Source organism: Dendrobates tinctorius, unplaced genomic scaffold, assembly GCF_039654945.1.
Source record: "Dendrobates tinctorius isolate UK_male_01 unplaced genomic scaffold, ASM3965494v1 ptg000279l, whole genome shotgun sequence".
NCBI lineage: Eukaryota > Metazoa > Chordata > Amphibia > Anura > Dendrobatidae > Dendrobates > Dendrobates tinctorius.
In genome coordinates, this window is record NW_027361946.1 from 824,555 (window position 1) to 844,927 (window position 20,373).

The 20,373-nt window shown below is 47.5% G+C and overlaps 1 protein-coding gene across 1 annotated transcript in view; it reads left to right on the forward strand.

Annotated features, from left to right (window-relative positions):
* SLC18A2 (solute carrier family 18 member A2) overlaps positions 1-4,713 on the forward strand; it is a 226,356-nt gene extending 221,643 nt beyond the window's left edge. Inside the window, exon 16 of the mRNA XM_073559899.1 lies at positions 3,118-4,713. Coding sequence (XP_073416000.1) covers positions 3,118-3,222 — 105 coding nt within the window. The 3' untranslated portion in view covers positions 3,223-4,713. The remainder of the gene's footprint in view (positions 1-3,117) is intronic.
* The last annotated feature ends 15,660 nt before the right edge of the window (positions 4,714-20,373 follow it).

Below are 20,373 nucleotides of genomic sequence, written 5' to 3' on the forward strand. Positions count from 1 at the left end.
AACACATGGAATATGTGTGCACACCCCGGTACGGTCACAGCTAACTCTCCGACACCCCCAAACTACTCGCCACCGCCACTAATCTGTTTCGGTCGATTAGACACCATACGGTAGCTTATGACTTAGAGGCGTAGTTTACAGAACAAAAGGAACAGAACTTGTAAATTTTATATTGATTCCAAAGGGAGGCAGCGTTTATGAAAAATATAGAAAAGATTTTACGAAGGGGACAAAACAATACAGCATAAACAGATACATAAAATAAAAGGGATTAACAGGAGAACTCACCGATCACAGAGACGATTCAGTTTAGCTGAAGGAGAGCGCTTCGAACACTGATGACAATTGGGGTTGATCTTTTATCAGACCCTGAGTCTCACCCACACACCCCTCTACAATGGCCTCACAAGGTCCCGGTTGTGGGCTGGACCCATCCCTTCATAATTTTAGGAAATCACAATTTATGTAATAACTCCTCACAGAGCGATCACAGAAGGTTGAGACTGATGTCATCTGTTCTATCGGGATTTTAGCTACGTTTAGAAAACAAACATGGCCGAGCTGCTGGTGGTTCCATGGCCCCTATGGATTTGGGGCTTTTTGTTTGGGGTTATAATTATGATAAAATATGTGTATTTTTGGCCTAGTTATCCAGGTGCCAACAATGTACGTCTCATTAATATTGGATGTATAGAAAATCTAATATTCCATATTTTCTCCTGGAGCCATACTGTCTGCTCTCTCATTGTACTGTCAGCCTGGCTATTTGGAAAGGGTGTCGTATCGTCTTTGATCCACTTCAGACCCTAATAAAGCTTTTCCTGTCTCTCTCAGTGGACAATATCCGTCCTCCTCAGTCATCTGGACATACACAGGAATCCTCGCATTCTAAATAATTTGCTTCACATTTCTGTCACTGCCATTTTACATAAGGTCACCAACCATTGTCTCCTCAAGACACGATAGATGAAAGAAAAAAGGGAAGGGGACACGAGAGACCTCAAGGATGTAATATTTTCTATGACAGAATGGATCTCGGGCACAAAATCTGCAGCTAATCTGCGGCATCCGTCTGACAATGCCCCGATCTGCCCATCGCTCCCACCAGCCATTACTGACCTGTGGTAGCCAGGACTAGAGCTATTTCGCACCTACGGATCCTGCGAGTTGCTGCGCACGCTGTTAGCGGCCTTTGCAGCTCACGCATTTTCAGTAATAAATGAGAACTTGATCTGAATCTGAAATCTCCTCTCATGCTTACACCCGATAGTCAGTTGTATCTGAGATATGGCCGCAGCCTCATAACTGTGCAACGGGTCTTATGCCGGGGTCACACTTGCAACTGCACTGCGAGAAACTCGCTTCCATACCCGGCACTGCCGCCGGCACTCGGGACCGGAGCATTAAGCTGCATAGAAATACATGCACGATCCGGTCCCGAGTGCCGGCGGTAGTGCCCGGTATTGAGGCGAGAGACTTGCACGAGTTTCTCGCATTGCAGTTGCAAGTGTGGCTCCGGCCTTAGAAGCAGATCAGTTCAGTGGGCGGCCGATACCCTTCCCCCTTCCTTCTGGTGACCCTGACGAGCACAGGCTAAAATGTCACCAGATCAATCATTCAGCTGATAGCCATCTCCCTGAATCACCAATACGCAGAAGCAGGCAGCTCAGCCACACACTCAGGCAGAGTCCTCTTCAGACACCTTTATCTCTTTCCGCTGTTCTACTCCTCCTTTCCCCATCCAGAATCCTATATCCCTTTCTTTTCTCCCTCCTCCTCCCTCCAGACTGCTCTCTTTTCTTTCTTTCTCTCTCTGTCCTCCTCCTCCGTCCAGACACCTCTGTCCTCCTCATTCTTCCTCCAGACTCCTTTTTTCCCCTCTTTGTCCTCTTTTCCCCTTCAGAATCCTTGGTCCTTTCCTCCTCCTTTTCCTCTCTCCAGACTGCTTTGTCTTCCTTTCTGTGCTCCTCCTTTTCCTCTCTCCAGACTGCTTTGTCTTCCTTTGTGTGCTCCTCCTTTTCCTCTCTCCAGACTGCTTTGTCTTCCTTTCTGTGCTCCTCCTTTTCCTCTCTCCAGACTGCTTTGTCTTCCTTTCTGTGCTCCTCCTTTTCCTCTCTCCAGACTGCTTTGTCTTCCTTTCTGTGCTCCTCCTTTTCCTCTCTCCAGACTGCTTTGTCTTCCTTTCTGTGCTCCTCCTTTTCCTCTCTCCAGACTGCTTTGTCTTCCTTTCTGTGCTCCTCCTTTTCCTCTCTCCAGACTGCTTTGTCTTCCTTTCTGTCCTCCACCTTTTCCTCTCTCCAGACTCCTCTGTGCCCTCCTCCTCTCCGTCCCTTACACCCCCGACTCCTCTGTAATCTTCTTCCCCATCCAGAGTCCTGTCTCTACCTCCTCCTTTTCCCTCCAGACCCCTCTCTGTCCTCCTCCTCCCACCTCCTGAATCCTCTGTCTTTTTTACTTCCAGACTCTTCTCTTACCGACTTAGAAAACAAAAGGACCGACTGTTGGAAGTGCGACCGGCCCAATCCTTTTCTCCCCTGCCGCCATTTTTTGGGGAGACAGGTGGCCAATATATAGCTGCATATTGGCAGAATCACATGACCATCTACAGCGTTGGCGGGCTTACATCTAATGTGTATTGGGGCCTTAATTGGTTTGCAGTTATCTGAAGAAAATATTTACTTTCCTTAGATAAAGCCAACAAGGTGCAGAGACTTCATGTAACGTTAGGGAGAGAAGGAAATTGCTCACATCTTGAAAATTTTAGTTTTTCAATTATGATCATCATTTGGTTGTAAATTGTCTGCACTGATCGGTCTACAGACCGATTCTCAGAGAAGTGGTAGCCGGTGTCTGTCTCGGAGATCATTTCCCAGCTGGAGATTGGGATGAACGTCCCGATCAGATTGAGGCCATTGTCCACAAGTTCTGGTGCTGCTGGTGACCTGATCGTTGCTGTGCTAGACGGTGTAGGCGTCTGGCACCATTAGCATCGCCCCCAGGACTGGGCCACGCACACGTTCGGGTCGCAGTCTGATATTTGTACGTTTAGCAGAGGCTTTTCTATGTGGCCTCAGGAGAAATCCATTCACACTAATGTAATGTGCTTGTATCCTTCAGGCCATTCTCATGGAGCACAACTGTCCAGTGAAGAAACGTATGTACACGCAGAACAGCGCGCAGCCGTATGATGCCGCCGACGAGGAGTCAGAGAGTGATGAATGAGCCGGACTCTGCTTCACGTAGCTAGTCGTTCTTACATTTCATTGTTGTATCATTGGTCTAACAGTGACATAGTAACAACCAAAGGACTCTTGTTCTGTCCGAGCGGAATGGCTGTGACATGGAGAGGTGGAGTAGGCCATGTAAGTCTAGCACCCTGCGGTGTTTACATCGGCGCTCCTAAGGGTCAAATTCCAGAATCACATGAACAGCCCGTTAGCTGCCAGCGTGCATTTGAAGATGGCAGGGCCGATTCTGCCTGGTTGTCAGCCGGGCCCCGATCCTGTCTGGTTGTCATCCGGACCGATTCTGTCTGGTTGTCATCAGGGCTGATTGTGCCTGGTTGTCATCCGGGCCGATTGTGCCTGGTTGTCATCCGGGCCGATTCTGCCTGGTTGTCATCCGGGCCGATTGTGCCTGGTTGTCATCCGGGCCGATTGTGCCTGGTTGTCATCTGGGCCGATTCTGCCTGGTTGTCATCTGGGCCGATTGTGTCTGGTTGTCATCTGGGCCGAATGTGCCTGGTTGTCATCCGGGCCGATTCTGCCTGGTTGTCATCCGGGCCGAGTGTGCCTGGTTGTCATCCGGGCCGATTGTGCCTGGTTGTCATCTGGGCCGATTCTGCCTGGTTGTCATCTGGGCCGATTCTGCCTGGTTGTCATCCGGGCCGATTCTGCATGGTTGTCATCCGGGCCGAGTGTGCCTGGTTGTCATCCGGGCCGATTGTGCCTGGTTGTCATCCGGGCCGAGTGTGCCTGGTTGTCATCCGGGCCGATTGTGTCTGGTTGTCATCTGGGCCGAATGTGCCTGGTTGTCATCCTGGCCGATTCTGCCTGGTTGTCATCCGGGCCGAGTGTGCCTGGTTGTCATCCGGGCCGATTCTGCCTGGTTGTCATCTGGGCCGATTCTGCCTGGTTGTCATCCGGGCCGAGTGTGCCTGGTTGTCATCCGGGCCGATTCTGCCTGGTTGTCATCCGGGCCGAGTGTGCCTGGTTGTCATCCGGGCCGATTGTGCCTGGTTGTCATCTGGGCCGATTCTGCCTGGTTGTCATCCGGGCCGATTGTGTCTGGTTGTCATCTGGGCCGAATGTGCCTGGTTGTCATCCGGGCCGATTCTGACTGGTTGTCATCCGGGCCAATCCTGCCTGATTGCCATCCGGGCCGATTCTGCCTGGTTGTCATCTGGTCCGATCCTGCCTGGTTGTCAGGCGTGTGATCAGTGTGGTCCTGACTCTGCGGTTCTCACTCTTCACGCCGATTCCGCTCATACATGAATATTACTCATTCTCTTTTCACAGTCCCCAGATGTGATGTGTGAAATCTCCACCATCACCGAGCGCCTTACTGGTAACACACGAGCTTTTATAGACCCATTTCTATAAATATATTGTTGAGAAACTTTATTTTATGTATTTCATTTTATTACATATTATGCAATATATTTTTAACTACTGTAACTGTAATGTAAATGTGTATAAAAGGTATAAAACCAAAGACAGACCACGTCTCGTTGTATTCAAGACGCTTGCCGACACTGGTGCACCGATGTGACACACAGTCATATTCGTGATGTCCGTGACCAGGAGCAGCACGCACATGTTGCTTCTAGAAAATCCAGTGACGTCCAACATGTATGCGTTCTTCCAGCTCTTCTTCAATAGATGATGTCAGGCGAGATTGGACATTTCATGACAGCTTCATGACAGCTTCTCTCTTAAAGAACAGACCGGTGACTGACAGCTGGTTTCTTCTCTCTTTCTATTGAAGCCACAAACACTTGGCCAATCTGAGCATTGGTGTATGTTCATGTCAGATGTCTATAGAGTCCCCCAAGATCAGAAAAATTTGTATGTAAGTGGCCACCAGAGAATCCTTAGGCTAGTGGATCAGAGGACCCACTGACCCACCGTGTCTCCATACTTATGTAGCCACACGATACCGGTCTGTCCTGACTCTCATACACTTGGGAGTGTTGGGCTCTGAAGATGCTCCAGTCTCTTGGAGAGTCACTGCCTACTTCTACATCAAAAGAATCAGCAATTCGGAACCTGACACTCCGGAACCTTCTCTTCCCCAACAGAATAGTTGAGAAGCCCTCACTTAATCTGTCGGTTGCTTCCACCAAGATTAGAATGATGTGTATAGGGACTTAAGATTCTTTCCTGATTCAATCTTGTGATATTTGTGATAAAACGTTCCTGTAATTAGAAGGGAATGATGGGCTTGAAGGCTTACCCTTCTGGTAGGACATGGCTTTGAAATTGCCCCTTTGACGTACGTGGTGTATAAAACTGCTGTACTTCAGGAAGGTGGAGGCATGACTTCTTGCTCAATTTAGTTAAGCCAAGTTTGTTTTTGAGCGACTTTTAAATTAAGAGATGTTTTTTGTATCAAATGTTGAGACCCTTTACTACGGTGTTAGAAGAGCTTCCTTTTTATCTACACGCACAGATCCAGCCACCAAACCCATGTGGGTCAGTGCTCTGAACATTCTAACTGGCAGGCTTGTAACATGAGGTAATGATCGCCACACAAGCTGCAATTATCACAGCTCATTATGTCAGCTCAGCGCTAATTGTATGCAAATCACCAAGCTAGACCCTTCTAGCCGGAGGCTCGTTATGACCAGGAGTTGGATCAGGATGTCGGGGCAGAAGCATCGTACTTGCTGGTCGAGCAGTAAACACAGATTTGCAGGACTGTGAGTGTGGTGACCCGAATGATGGGCATGTGATATAGATTACTTTTCCTTCTGATAGGAAGGCTACGTTCTGGATTGGCGTCTCCAGTTCTTCATCATTACTGGACTCCAGTTATTAGGAAGCTGGAGTGGTGTATGTCCCTTACAATCTCACGGCTCCATTCTAGGGCTATAGTGCAGGAACAGTCGAGATGATTGTTGAAGCGTCAGGTGAAGAGGAGACTTTTAGCATGAGTTTACATTTATTATCAGGAAAGGATTAGGCGTGCTTGTATTGGATTGTAACCCTTAAGGTACTGTCACACTTAGCGATGCACCAGCGATCCTGACCAGTGATATGACGCGGTCAGGATCGCTGGTACATCGCTAAGTGGTCGCTAGTGAGCTGCCACACAGGCAGATCTCACCAGCGACATAGCAGCGGTCGGCGGTCGCTACTTACCTGTCAGACGAGGCGATCCTGACGTCCTCCCGCCCGGCTCCACGCTCGTCTCCACAGCAGGAAGCTGACGACGAGAAACAGTCCTGGACGTTCTCGCGCGATCAGCGATAACCAGCGGGGGAGCGGTTGTAGGTAAGTATCAGACACAGCGATGTCGCTTAGTGTGACGGGCCCTTCAGTCTTGGAGTAGTCAAGAGTGGATCGTTGTGGAGATACGGGGTCAGTGGGTGACTCGTCTGCTGGACCGGCTGCCTTTAGCAAGACTGCATGGACCAGCGCTCATACCACTGAATCCCCGCTCGATCTCCCGGTGGGCAATACACTACACAGACAACACAGGGCTAGGGTAACACAGTGTGGTAATACTTTATTGAACCACAACACCCAATAACAAACAGAAGAATCCCAGCAATTACCCCAAGATGGTGCACATTACAGGGTCTCACCCTTCCTTCCGCTGACTCACCAGGATAATGGTGGATGTTATGTCCGAGCTCCCAGGGTCGCTACACCTCCTGTGATACGCACACAGAGGAGGTAAAGACAAGCGTAGGGAGATAACTGAGAACAGTCCTGTGTGCTTTCAGCCGAGTCCGAAGTACCCTGAGCTGAGATCCTGAAGAGTGACACCAACCAGAAGAAAAGAAGTCTCTTTTATACCAGAGGCAGGTGATCTATTTTTTAGATTTACCCAGTGTCCTTCAGTCCACCCTCACAGCCTTTCCCATCTAACTTCAAAGTCAACAAACTGGTTCTAGAATACAATACACAATTAGCATATCAGCACACAATAAACAAAGATAAACACACACTATGTACAGTCACTATTACAGACTCAGTATGTAATAATGAAACCAAGGAGGGCTCTACCAAATAGAAGTCAGGGATCCTCCTGCAGTCAGTAAGAACATGCACTGGAAAAAAGTAGACAAGCTACTGACCAAAGAAAGCAGGGACAACCATAAACATCACCATATAAAAACACTTAAAAGTCATAAAACATGACAAGGCATACACAAGGCTCATAACAAAGCCACAAGAACATCCCGCACATAATAAGAGAAAGGCTGAACAGTTTGATATAGTATGTAAACCAATAATAGGTAATGGACACAGATGATAAATTCATATGGTACACTAATCAGGGTTTAAAAATCAAAGTGTAAATAATATCACCATCCCCTATCTATAGCAACAGTGATAATAACTATTTGCCTGTAAAGGTAGTACATCAGAATGCTATGGCGGTGTAAAAAGGCATCGGAGATATTCACAGAACAAATAGTGAGCAATGAAATCAATAACACACAATTTGCAAAAAATGCCCTGAAAAGTGACCAAAGAGTTAATTGAGATAATCACAGTATAAGGAAATACCCTGGAGTTTGGTCCATAACAATGAATAAACCGTGGTTCTAATGAATACCAGCCATATCCAGCAATACAGCGGCAGTGCGGAAAGAAACTAAAGACAGGCTAAGAGAAATCCTAGATAAATGGAGACCATACCCCGCATCACCTAGAGATAGAGAGATGCAATGTACTCCTGCCCGCACTATCCTGGTACTCTACACACATGGGGGAGCATGTGGAGTGCCCGACGCGTGTCGCCACCGCAAGGTGGCCTCTTCAGGGGCTGGAGAGTATGTGCAATGGAAGTCCTATAAAAATATTCCATAATAAACAAGATAGATTGCAGCTGTGGCAGGTTACCGGACCGGCCGCATTGGATGGAAAACACGAGGACGCGCCGTCAGACGGAGGCCAGAGGCATGACCCGTGACACAACTATACTACCGGGTAAATACACGTGAGTTCATTGGAAGTGCCCAGCATGGCAAATCTTACCGCGCATGTGCAGGAGAGATGGTTGTCACAGTAACCAGAAGACGCTAGTATTAAAGAAGGTCACATTCTCGTACAAGTATAACACATGTGACATAGCAATTCACCGATGCACGAGTGCAGGGAGAAGGTTATCACAGAAATCATAAACGCTATTACTTTGAAAGATCCAGTGCGCACATAATATAAAATGCAGATGAGTTCATTAGAAGTGCCCAACATGGCAAAAACCACTGCGCATGTGCAGGGGAGATGGTTGTCACAGTAACTAAAAGACGCCAGTATTAAAGGTGATCACATTCTCATATCGAAGTAGCGCGCAAAACGCCTTCGACAGATGTGGCGCGGCAATTCACCACTGCGCAGATACCGAGAGAGTGGTCATCACAGTAATGATAGACGCTCTTCATGTGGAAGATCCAGTGCGCACAAAGTATAACCCCGGAGAGAGGACCTACACAAGCTTACTCACTGAGCATGTGCGACGTGACACTTCACCACTGCACAGGTGCAGGGAGAGCAGCCATCACAGTCGCTAGAGACGCTGGTACTTTAAAAAATCCAGCGCAGCAGTAAAATGATCCAAGAAGAAACCATGTGAAGCATAGGCTTATTATCGCTACAGAGGGAGACAGCGATAATGCGATATAAACAAGACAGTCATTAGATAGTAAGAAGACATTTTTGTTGCGCAAATAAGATACCGCCTACAAATAAAGAGGCTTCATGATGGAGAAATTAACTATTGAAGGATGGAAATGCGCTAATGTTCCTCTACATAGATACACCTAGTACACAAGAAATGACACTGTTGCTTCAAGTCAATCTAATGGAGCCAGTTGACAATGCGCATGCGCTAGAATCAGACTTCAAACAAGATATTGCATATTCAAGCAATGGATGTTGTAAGACGCTAGTTACTTAAGGCTGGAAAACTTGGCCCAACACTCATGCGCTAACGCACAGAAAATAGCTGCTTTAAGTGCACATAGTACTGCTGCTAAACATGTTTAGATTCAAGTAGTCATAGACGCGCACATAGTAAAGTGCAGAAGGAAAATGCAATAAAATATGCCTGCCGTCCCTTCAAAGATAAAGAGAAGCGCACATAATTATACCCAACGAGATATGACATCCTCCAAAGAACATAAATAAATGTGAGCGTTGCTAAATGCGCTTAATAGACATATATCGATAGAAGATCCATCCAGTGCTGCGCACTGTGTAGAATAGACCCGAAACCATGCGCAATTATTAATGACGCGATAGTTAATATTGATCTCACATCGGAGAACTACAAATGCGAACACTGTTAACAAAGAGGAACATATAGATTGCGGTTGTACAAGGCACCGCAAAAAAAAGGGAGATAATCACAAGATATTCTGGATATGGGTCACAGAAAATATTAGCTAAAAAAAATACCGCACATAGAGCCAAAAAGAATATATACTCTTTATTATCGAGAGTGAGTTGAGTGTTGGGCCAAGTTTTCCAGCCTTAAGTAACTAGCGTATTACAACATCCATTGCTTGAATATGCAATATTTTGTTTGAAGTCTGATTCTAGCGCATGCGCATTGTCAACTGGCTCCATTAGATTGACTTGAAGCAACCGTGTCATTTCTTGTGTACTAGGTGTATCTATGTAGAGGAACATTAGCGCATTTCCATCCTTCAATAGTTAATTTCTCCATCATGAAGCCTCTTTATTTGTAGGCGGTATCTTATTTGCGCAACAAAAATGTTTTCTTACACTCTAATGACTGTCTTGTTTATATCGCATTATCGCTGTCTCCCTCTGTAGCGATAATAAGCCTATGCTTCACATGGTTTCTTCTTGGATCATTTTACTGCTGCGCTGGATTTTTTAAAGTACCAGTGTCTCTAGCGACTGTGATGGCTGCTCTCCCTGCACCTGTGCAGTGGTGAAGTGTCACGTCGCACATGCTCAGTGAGTAAGCTTGTGTAGGTCCTCTCTCCGGGGTTATAATTTGTGCGCACTGGATCTTCCACATGAAGAGCGTCTATCATTACTGTGATGACCACTCTCTCGGTATCTGCGCAGTGGTGAATTGCCGCGCCACATCTGTCGAAGGAGTTTTGCGCGCTACTTCGATGTGAGAATGTGATCACCTTTAATACTGGCGTCTTTTAGTTACTGTGACAACCATCTCCCCTGCACATGCGCAGTGGTTTTTGCCATGTTGGGCACTTCTAAAGAACTCACCTGCATTTTATATTATGTGCGCACTGGATCTTTCAAAGTAATAGCGTTTATGATTTCTGTGATAACCTTCTCCCTGCACTCGTGCATCGGTGAATTGCTATGTCACATGTGTTATACTTGTACGAGAATGTGACCTTCTTTAATACTAGCGTCTTCTGGTTACTGTGACAACCATCTCTCCTGCACATGCGCAGTAAGATTTGCCATGCTGGGCACTTCCAATGAACTCACGTGTATTTACCCGGTAGTATAGTTGTGTCACGGGTCATGCCTCTGGCCTCCGTCTGACGGCGCGTCCTCGTGTTTTCCATCCAATGCGGCCGGTCCGGTAACCTGCCACAGCTGCAATCTATCTTGTTTATTATGGAATATTTTTATAGGACTTCCATTGCACATACTCTCCAGCCCCTGAAGAGGCCACCTTGCGGTGGCGACACGCGTCGGGCACTCCACATGCTCCCCCATGTGTGTAGAGTACCAGGATAGTGCGGGCAGGAGTACATTGCATCTCTCTATTTCTAGGTGATGCGGGGTATGGTCTCCATTTATCTAGGATTTCTCTTAGCCTGTCTTTAGTTTCTTTCCGCACTGCCGCTGTATTGCTGGATATGGCTGGTATTCATTAGAACCACGGTTTATTCATTGTTATGGACCAAACTCCAGGGTATTTCCTTATACTGTGATTATCTCAATTAACTCATTGGTCACTTTTCAGGGCATTTTTTGCAAATTGTGTGTTATTGATTTCATTGCTCACTATTTGTTCTGTGAATATCTCCGATGCCTTTTTACACCGCCATAGCATTCTGATGTACTACCTTTACAGGCAAATAGTTATTATCACTGTTGCTATAGATAGGGGATGGTGATATTATTTACACTTTGATCTTTAAACCCTGATTAGTGTACCATATGAATTTATCATCTGTGTCCATTACCTATTATTAATAATAATCTTTATTTATATAGCGCCAACATATTCCGCAGCGCTTTACAGTTTAACAGTTTCAAAACACAAGTCATAAGTAACAACGCTAACAATACAATAATTAAAGCAAAATAAGACGAAATAAGACGACCCTGCTCGTGAGAGCGTACAATCTACAATGAGGTGAGGGAGATACAGAGTACAGGTGTGTATTTACAATGGTGTATTTACAATGAAGGTCCAGCCATCTTGAGGGAGTGAAGGATGGATGGAGATAGTGAATGGGCTACACACGCACACTTACACAGAGAATGACTTTGATTAGTGAATGTGATAGGCCGCTCTGAACAGGTGTGTTTTGAGGGAGCGCCTAAAACTGTGCAAATTGTGGATAGTCCTGATTTCTTGGGGTAGAGCATTCCAGAGGATAGGAGCAGCACGGGAGAAGTCTTGGAGTCGGGAGTGGGAGGTACGGATTAGTGCAGAGGTTAGTCGAAAGTCGTTTGCAGAGCGCAGCGATCGGCTAGGCCGATAGACAGAAATGAGAGAAGAGATGTATGGGGTGCCGCACTGTGGAGAGCTTTGTGGGTGAGAACGAGTACTTTGAATTGGATCCTATAATGAATGGCAGCCAGTGTAAGGACTGGCGAAGAGCGGACGCGTCCGAGTACCGATTACCCAGATGGACGATCCTGGCTGCTGCATTGAGTATGTACTGGAGAGGGGATAGTCGAGTGACGGGGAGGCCAATTAATAGAGCGTTGCACTAATCCAGGCGAGAGTGGATCAATGCAACAGTGAGGGTTTTTGTTGTTTCCATAGTGAGAAAAGGGCGGATTCTAGAGATGTTCTTTAGGTGTAAGCGGCAAGAGCGGGCAAGAGATTGTATATGGGATGTGAAGGAGAGATTGGTGTCAAACATAACACCCAGACAGCGCACCTGCTGCCGGGGCGTTATTGTGGTACCACCCACGGAGAGGGAAATGTCAGATTTAGGGAGGTTAGTAGACGGCGGGAGCAGAAGAAGTTCAGTTTTGGAGAGGTTGAGTTTCAGATAGAGAGCGGACATGATATTGGAGACTGCGGACAGACAGTCACTGGCGTTCTGTAGTACAGCGGGGGTGAGGTCGGGGGAAGACGTGTATAGTTGTGTGTCATCAGCATAAAGATGGTACTGAAAGCCAAATCTGCTGATGGTCTGTCCAATTGGGGCCATGTAGAGAGAGAAAAGAAGGGGGCCAAGGACTGAGCCCTGAGGTACCCCGACAGCAAGAGGAAGAGGAGATGACGTGGAGCCAGAGAACAAAACACTGAAGGAGCGGTCAGAGAGATAGGAAGAGAACCAGGAGAGAGCAGTGTCCTTAATGCCTAGTGACTGGAGCCTAGAGAGTAGGAGATGGTGGTCAACAGTATCGAAAGCTGCAGATAGGTCAAGAAGAATGAGCAGAGAGTGGTCACCGTTACGTTTTGCTGTCAGAATGTCATTGGTCACTTTGATGAGTGCAGTTTCAGTCGAATGTAGGGGGCGGAAGCCGGACTGTGAAGGGTCTAGAAGGGAGTGAATGGAGAGGTAACGGGTAAGGCGGGAGTAAACTAGGCGTTCCAAAAGTTTAGAGATGAAGGGGAGATTGGAGACTGGTCTGTAGTTGTTTGTGCAGGATGGGTCGAGAGCAGGTTTCTTTAGTAATGGAGTAACGATGGCGTGTTTGAAGGAGGATGGGAAAATGCCCGAGGAGAGGGAGAGATTAAAGATTGTAGTTAGGTGGGTTGTGACGACTGGAGAGAGAGAGACTGGAGGAGATGTGAGGGAATGGGGTCGGTAGTGCATGTAGTCGGACGAGAAGAAGAGAGGAGTCTGGAGACTTCTTCTTCTGTGATGGGATCAAATGTGGAGAGTGAGCCAGGGGAGATGTAGGAAGGGATGGGAGTCACAGCACTTGGTGGTTGGGAGCAGATTTCTTGACGGATATTATCTATTTTTTCTGTAAAGTGGGAGGCCAGGTCATCAGCACAAATGTCTGTGATAGGGGCTTGTGCTTTTGGCCTGAGGAGGGAGTGAAAAGTGTCAAAAAGTTTCTTGGGGTTGTTGGCTAGTGAGGAGATCAGGGTGGTGAAGTAGGTCTGTTTGGCAAGGTGAAGGGCAGCGTTATAGGTTCTTAACATAAATTTGAAGTGGATGAAGTCTTCTGGTGTGCGGGTTTTTCTCCATAGGCGTTCAGCACTCCTGGAGCATCGCTGGAGAAGTTGAGTTTGCGATGTGAGCCAGGGCTCTTTTACTCTGTGTTTGGAGGTTCTGAGGGTGAGGGGAGCTACTTGGTCAAGGGTGCTTCTAAGAGTGTCATTGTAGTGATGAACAGCCAGATTAGGACAGGAAAGAGAGGAGATTGGGGACAGAGATGAGTGTAGGGAATCTGAAAGTGTCTGAGGGTTAATAGCTTGTAGATTTCTGACTGTGTGGTAGGTAGGAATGAGCTGGGGTGGGCGAGGATTTGTGAGCGTGAAGGAGAGAATGTTGTGGTCAGAGAGTGGAAGCGGTGAGTTGTTTAGGTGGGAGATTGAACAGAGCCGGCAGAAGACCAGATCAAGGGTGTTACCGTCCTTATGTGTCTCAGAGTTTGAAAGCTGTGAGAGGCCTAGAGAGGTGGTTAGTGATAGAAGCTGGGATGCAGATGTGGAATTAGGGCTGTTAATGGGGATGTTGAAGTCTCCCAGGATGAGGGTTGGTAGTTCTGAGGACATGAAGTGTGGCAGCCAGGCTGAAAAGTGGTCAAGGAAGAGGGTGGGTGAGCCTGGGGGCCGGTATATGACCGCTACCCTGAGAGAGAGGGGACGGAAGAGCCTGATGGTGTGGACCTCAAAAGAAGGGAATAAGAGTGATGGGACTGGGGGGATGACCTGGAAAGTGCATTGTGGGGACAGGAGTATGCCAACTCCACCACCAGGTCTGTTTGTGGGTCTCGGGGAGTGAGAGAATTGTAAGCCACCGTAGGAAATGGCAGCAGGAGAGACAGTGTCAGAATCCTGAATCCAGGTTTCAGTGAGGGCCAACAGATTAAGAGAGTTGTTCAGAAAGTAGTTGTGTAGGAAAGGAAGCTTGTTACAAGCAGACCGTGGATTCCAGAGGGCACAATTAAAAGATTGAGATGAGGGAGTGCAAGTAATGTTAATCAGATTATTGTGGTTTCGATATGAGGTAGGGTAGGGGTCGAGGTTGGGGGATGGTGGACCAGGGTTGGGGGAGATGTCCCCTGAAATCAGTAGGAGAAGGAAGATAAAGAGCCAATAGTTGTTGGAATTGTAAGTAGTTTTTTTCTGCGATGTGTTTGGGCAAGATGGGCTGAGGTTTCTCAGGAAGGTGAGGAGTGTGTGGGAGCTGTACATGGGAGAAGGAAGTATAGAGGGGCTGATGTGTATGAGTCGTGATGGAGGGGGGAAAGGGTGGTGAATGTGGATGGCAAGGGAACACAGGAGGGTAAAAATAAAGCACATGGTTAAAGGGTAAGGCAAGGTGTGGGTTACCTGACTCCTGCCCTGACTAACTGCCATGTATAACTGCCGTTTTGCAGGATGCTTATCTTCTGTGATGCTTTGCTTATGGGATGCTTGCGTGCTGTACCCCACACTGCGTGCTTCCCCTTAGCAACTACTACATATATAGGCCACACTACAGGGTCAGGAGAGAGGGATTGTGGGAGATGGTTGGGTATAATTTGGCAGCTGGGGCCAGCACACCAGGGGATGGTTAGATGATCAAAGGCACTAGACCAAGATGTGGCAAAATGCTATAGCACCTTCCACCTGATAAGATCTAGAAAGGCCCCAGTCACAGATCTAAAGCAGTAAGTATTACATACAGTGCAACAAATGAATTATACCAAAGCTTTAGCAAGCACATTTAAATATGCAGCAAAATGGTCAAGCAGCAAAAGTATGGAGTTGTACCATTTGGATATATTACAGCAGAGAAATAGAGGCAGCAGAGGTGGGAAGTTGTATCATTCAGGCTGCTTGCTGGCAGTGAATGGAGTAAATACATGCAGGGTGGCTCAGTTGATTACAATTTGGATATATTACAGCAGAGAAATAGAGGCAGCAGAGGTGGGAAGTTGTATCATTCAGGCTGCTTGCTGGCAGTGAATGGAGTAAATACATGCAGGGTGGCTCAGTTGATTACCATTTGGATATATTACAGCAGAGAAATAGAGGCAGCAGAGGTGGGAAGTTGTATCATTCAGGCTGCTTGCTGGCAGTGAATGGAGTAAATACATGCAGGGTGGCTCAGTTGATTACCATTTGGATATATTACAGCAGAGAAATAGAGGCAGCAGAGGTGGGAAGTTGTATCATTCAGGCTGCTTGCTGGCAGTGAATGGAGTAAATACATGCAGGGTGGCTCAGTTGATTACCATTTGGATATATTACAGCAGAGAAATAGAGGCAGCAGAGGTGGGAAGTTGTATCATTCAGGCTGCTTGCTGGCAGTGAATGGAGTAAATACATGCAGGGTGGCTCAGTTGATTACCATTTGGATATATTACAGCAGAGAAATAGAGGCAGCAGAGGTGGGAAGTTGTATCATTCAGGCTGCTTGCTGGCGGTGAATGGAGTAAATACATGCAGGGTGGCTCAGTTGATTACCTGTGTGAAGAGAGAAGATGAATGTTAATTCCATGCCATGTATAACTGCCGTTTTGCAGGATGCTTATCTTCTGTGATGCTTTGCTTATGGGATGCTTGCGTGCTGTACCCCACACTGCGTATTATTGGTTTACATACTATATCAAACTGTTTAGCCTTTCTCTTATTATGTGCGGGATGTTCTTGAAGGCTTTATTATGAGCCTTGTGTATGCCTTGTCATGTTTTATGACTTTTAAGTGTTTTTATATGGTGATGTTTATGGTTGTCCAATAAAATTTATAATATTTTCTGGTGATCCCTGCTTTCTTTGGTTAGTAGCTTTTCTACTTTTTTCCAGACTTACACAGTATGTTAAATGGTATGCAAGTCTGTCTTCTTGACCCACCAGAGATACACTTAAATCCCCAAGCCAATAGACAGATAAAAAGTCAATTCTTCTTGGTCTGCAAAAACATGGTTGTCTGGGAAATTAAGATACAATCTGGTTTCTTCACATTGCTCTCCCTTCTTAATTAACCAGACGGGATAGGCTTTCGGTCATCTTTCCCTACTTGTCGGGACAGTTCATCGGCATTTCCATGATCTTTGCCCATTTTATGGGAGACAGAAAAATTATAGGACTGTAAGGCCAGACTTCATCTGAGTAAACATCCATTGTCCCCAGCAGTCCGATTTAGCCAACTTAAAGGATTATGGTCAATTATGACTGTGAATTCCTTGCCGTAGAGGTAGGACTGCAATTTATTTAAGGCCCAGATTACGGCCAAGCATTCTTTTTCTATTGTGGCGTATGCTTTCTCTCGGTCCAACAGTTTCCGGGAAACGTAAGCTACTGGGTGTTTCTGACCATCGTCCTCCACTTGAGTGATTACAGCTCCCAATCTGGTGTCCGATGCATTTGGACAATGAACCGACGGCGGAAGTTAGGAGCAGTCAGGACTGAGCTTTGGGCTAGCTGGGTTTTCAACTGGAAGAATGCGGGTCCAGATGAGATTGCAGGCATATCGTTTGGTGGTAAGGTCAGTGAGGGGCTTTGCTACTGTACTGTAATTGGGGATAAACTTTGAATAATAGTTTGCGGTCCCTAGAAAGGCACGTACCTGTTTTTGGTTGGCTGGGCGAGCCCACTGGGTAATGGCTTCTACTTTTGCAGGTTCGGGACGAATGCACCCACTTCCTACCCAATGTCCAAGGTATACCATCCCCATTTTGCACTTGTCAGGTCGGGTGGTAAGCTGGGCTTTTGCTACCCTCTGCAGCACCTGTGACATGTTGAAGATGCTCTTCCCAGGTATTGCTGAAGACAGCTATGTCATCCAGGTAGGCCTGGGCTTACCCCTGACATCCCTCTAGTAACTGGTCCACCATCTTTTGGAAGGTAGCCAGGGCATTCTTCAACCCAAAGGGCATGCTGGTAAATTCATAAAGGCCAAAAGGGGTGATGAATACAGATTTCTCTTGAGCCTCTTTTGAGTGGGACATGCCAGTATCCCTTGCTCAAATCGATGGTAGATATGAACCGAGATCCGCCTTATTCTGTCTAGTAGTTCATCCACCCGAGGCATGGGGTACGTGTCAGTAATAGTCCACACAGAAGCGAGTACTCTTGTCTTTCTTGGGCACCAACACTACACGGGCTGCCCATGGGCTATGGGAAGGAACTATGACCCCCATATTCAACATCCACTTCAGCCTTCATCATTGCCAATACAGGAGGTGTCAACCAGTTGGCCGGTTATCTGAGTGGAGTGGCTACCCCTGTGTTCACATGATGCAGGACCAAGGGGGTTCAACCAGGCAGTACGTGAACAGGGAGCCATATGTTCCAAGCAGTTCTGTTAATTGTTGCTTCTGTGCTGGACCAAGCCGCTACCCCCATTCCTCTTTTGGATTCCACCAATAAGTCTGGGATGTGGTCCAGATTTGAGTCATCTAAAGGGGGACAACAAACTGCCAGGTTGGTAACTTCCCTTTCCTCATCAGCTTTTAGCCTGTTAACATGATAGGTCTGTTCATAAACTCCCACTCGATCCAAAGCCACAGTGTAGTCTCCCTGCATTTCCTGGTGATGGTGAATGGACCAACTCACATGGCTTGCAGCTTGTTTTTGCGTACTAGTACTAGAACCTTCTGGCCACAGGTAAATTCTCGCACTCTGGCAATACAGCTGTAACATGGTCATTGCCTTTCCTGAGCTATTTCTAAATTCCTATGGGCTAAGGCCATGAGGTACCTCATCTTCTCCCTAAACTTTTGGACATACTCCAGAATGGGAACCTTTTCTATGGGAAAAATTCCCTCCCAACTCTCTCTTACTAGCTCTAACGGCCTTCGTGCTTTTCGGCCATACACCAATTCAAAAGGAGAGAAATTGGTAGAATCCTGCGGCACCTCCTGGTAGGCGGACAGGAGCTGCTGCAGGTTTTTCTCCTAGTCCCCTCCCTCGGACTCCACATACCGGCTAATGAGCTGCTTGAGCATTCCTTTGAAACGCTCACACAGCCCATTAGTTTGGGGGTGGTACGCATGGGGCAGACACCATGTTTTTCCCAGAGGGTCTGAATCAGCTTGCTTTGGATCTGGGTCCCCTGGTCGGTCAGTACCTCCTGTGGAAACCATACTCAACTAAAAATGTCCAGTAGAGTTTGAGCCACATGCTCTGCATCTATGGAAGACAGGGCAACAGCCTCCAGATAGCAGGTGGCAGTCGACTAGGGTGAGGATGAAACGCTTTCCACTGCAGCTGGAGATAGCTAAAGGACCCACCAAATCAATGGCAACCCTCTGGAAGGGTTTACCTATCAAGGGCATGGATTAGAGTGGGGCACGACAGGGTGCCCCCATCCGTTGACAAACCAGACAAGAGGCTCGGTATTTCCACACCTCTTGGGTGATCTTTGGCCAAAAGAAACTAAGCAGTAGTCTAGCCTGGGTCTTTCTCACCCCCTTGTGCCCAGCTGCAGGAATGTCATGTACTAAGTGCAGGAGTTGGGGCCGATACTGCTGAGGCACCAAGAGCTGATGAACATGGGTCCAGGGTTTCTCTGGACATAATGCAGGCTTTTCCCTATATAGCAGTCCATTCTCCCATCTATACACCTCCCCCTGATTTGTTTTCCCAGGTCAAGCGGCCACACTGCGGGCAAATTCTACGGTGGGGTCCGTGAGTTGGGGTTCCCTAAACTCCTTGCGATCTGTCTCCCCCCAGTCAACAAGTCTGGTCAAGTGTACTCACCGCCGTCAGCTCAGAGGGGGTTGATGGAGGCTTGGAGTGTTGGTTATCCTTGGGATGGGTGACAGAAGGATCCACATCAGGGTGTTTCTTGGCTTGGTTTCGAGTGATGACAGTAACGGATTGGCTGGACATTCCTTGTCCAAGGTCATTACCTAAAATAACAGGTGTGGGGAGGCTGTCCATGAGTCCCACTTCGACCTCTCCCTGGTCAGTACCCCTGTCCAGCTGCACACGGGCTAGAAGGATGTCCAAGCGCGGACCTCCAGCCAGGGAGATGTTCACTTGGCGACCTGGTAAAGTGTTCAGGTGGGTCAATATCTGGGCTGACCGCTGTGATGGAGGACCCAGTGTCCCAAAGTTCCTGGGCCTGCATATTACCGACCTTGACTGGCTGGATGTGGCATAGGAGGTTGGCTGGCCAACCCGCTGTGTAGAATGGACAGGATATATCACTGTTGCTGGTGTATCCTGGGAACAGCATCCCTCTGTCCCTGCTGGCTTGTGTTGGCAGATGTTGACCGGGTGAGCTGGTAGACTGGCTCCAGGCATGGGGCCCTCTGGCACTGGGAACAATCTTTGGCAATGTGTCCAAGGCGCTTGCATAAATAACCGTGCCGAGGTTGGGGGCAACTCACAGGCACTGTTTGTAACCCTTGTCCTGGTGGTCGGTCATACCTTTGGTTGAAGGGTCTTCTTGGATCGGTGGGCATATCGGGTCTCCAGCGAGGTCAGTTGGCTATAAATTCGACAGCCAATCGGGCTGCTTCCTTTGGAATGTCGGGCTTCCAGTTGGCTACCCAGTCTCTAATTTCTGGGGCCATCTTCTCCATAAGTTGCTCAAGCACGATCAAATACCGAAGGGCAGCAACAGAGTGAGTAGCCCTGCTGTCAAGCTAGCTGTTGCAGTGTCTCCAGAGTTGACTGCCAAATTCTATATAGGAGACTTATGGCGAGATAATGCCCGGAACTTTGTGCGATATCTCTTGGGGGTGATGGTAAAAAGTTCCAGCAGGGCGTCCTTATTAGCGCTATAATCCTTGCAGTATAGAGGCCCAAGTGACCGGGCGGCATCCCATGCCCGACCAGTCAAACTAGTACACAGCTAATTAGCCCAATTAGCCATGGGAACCTGGT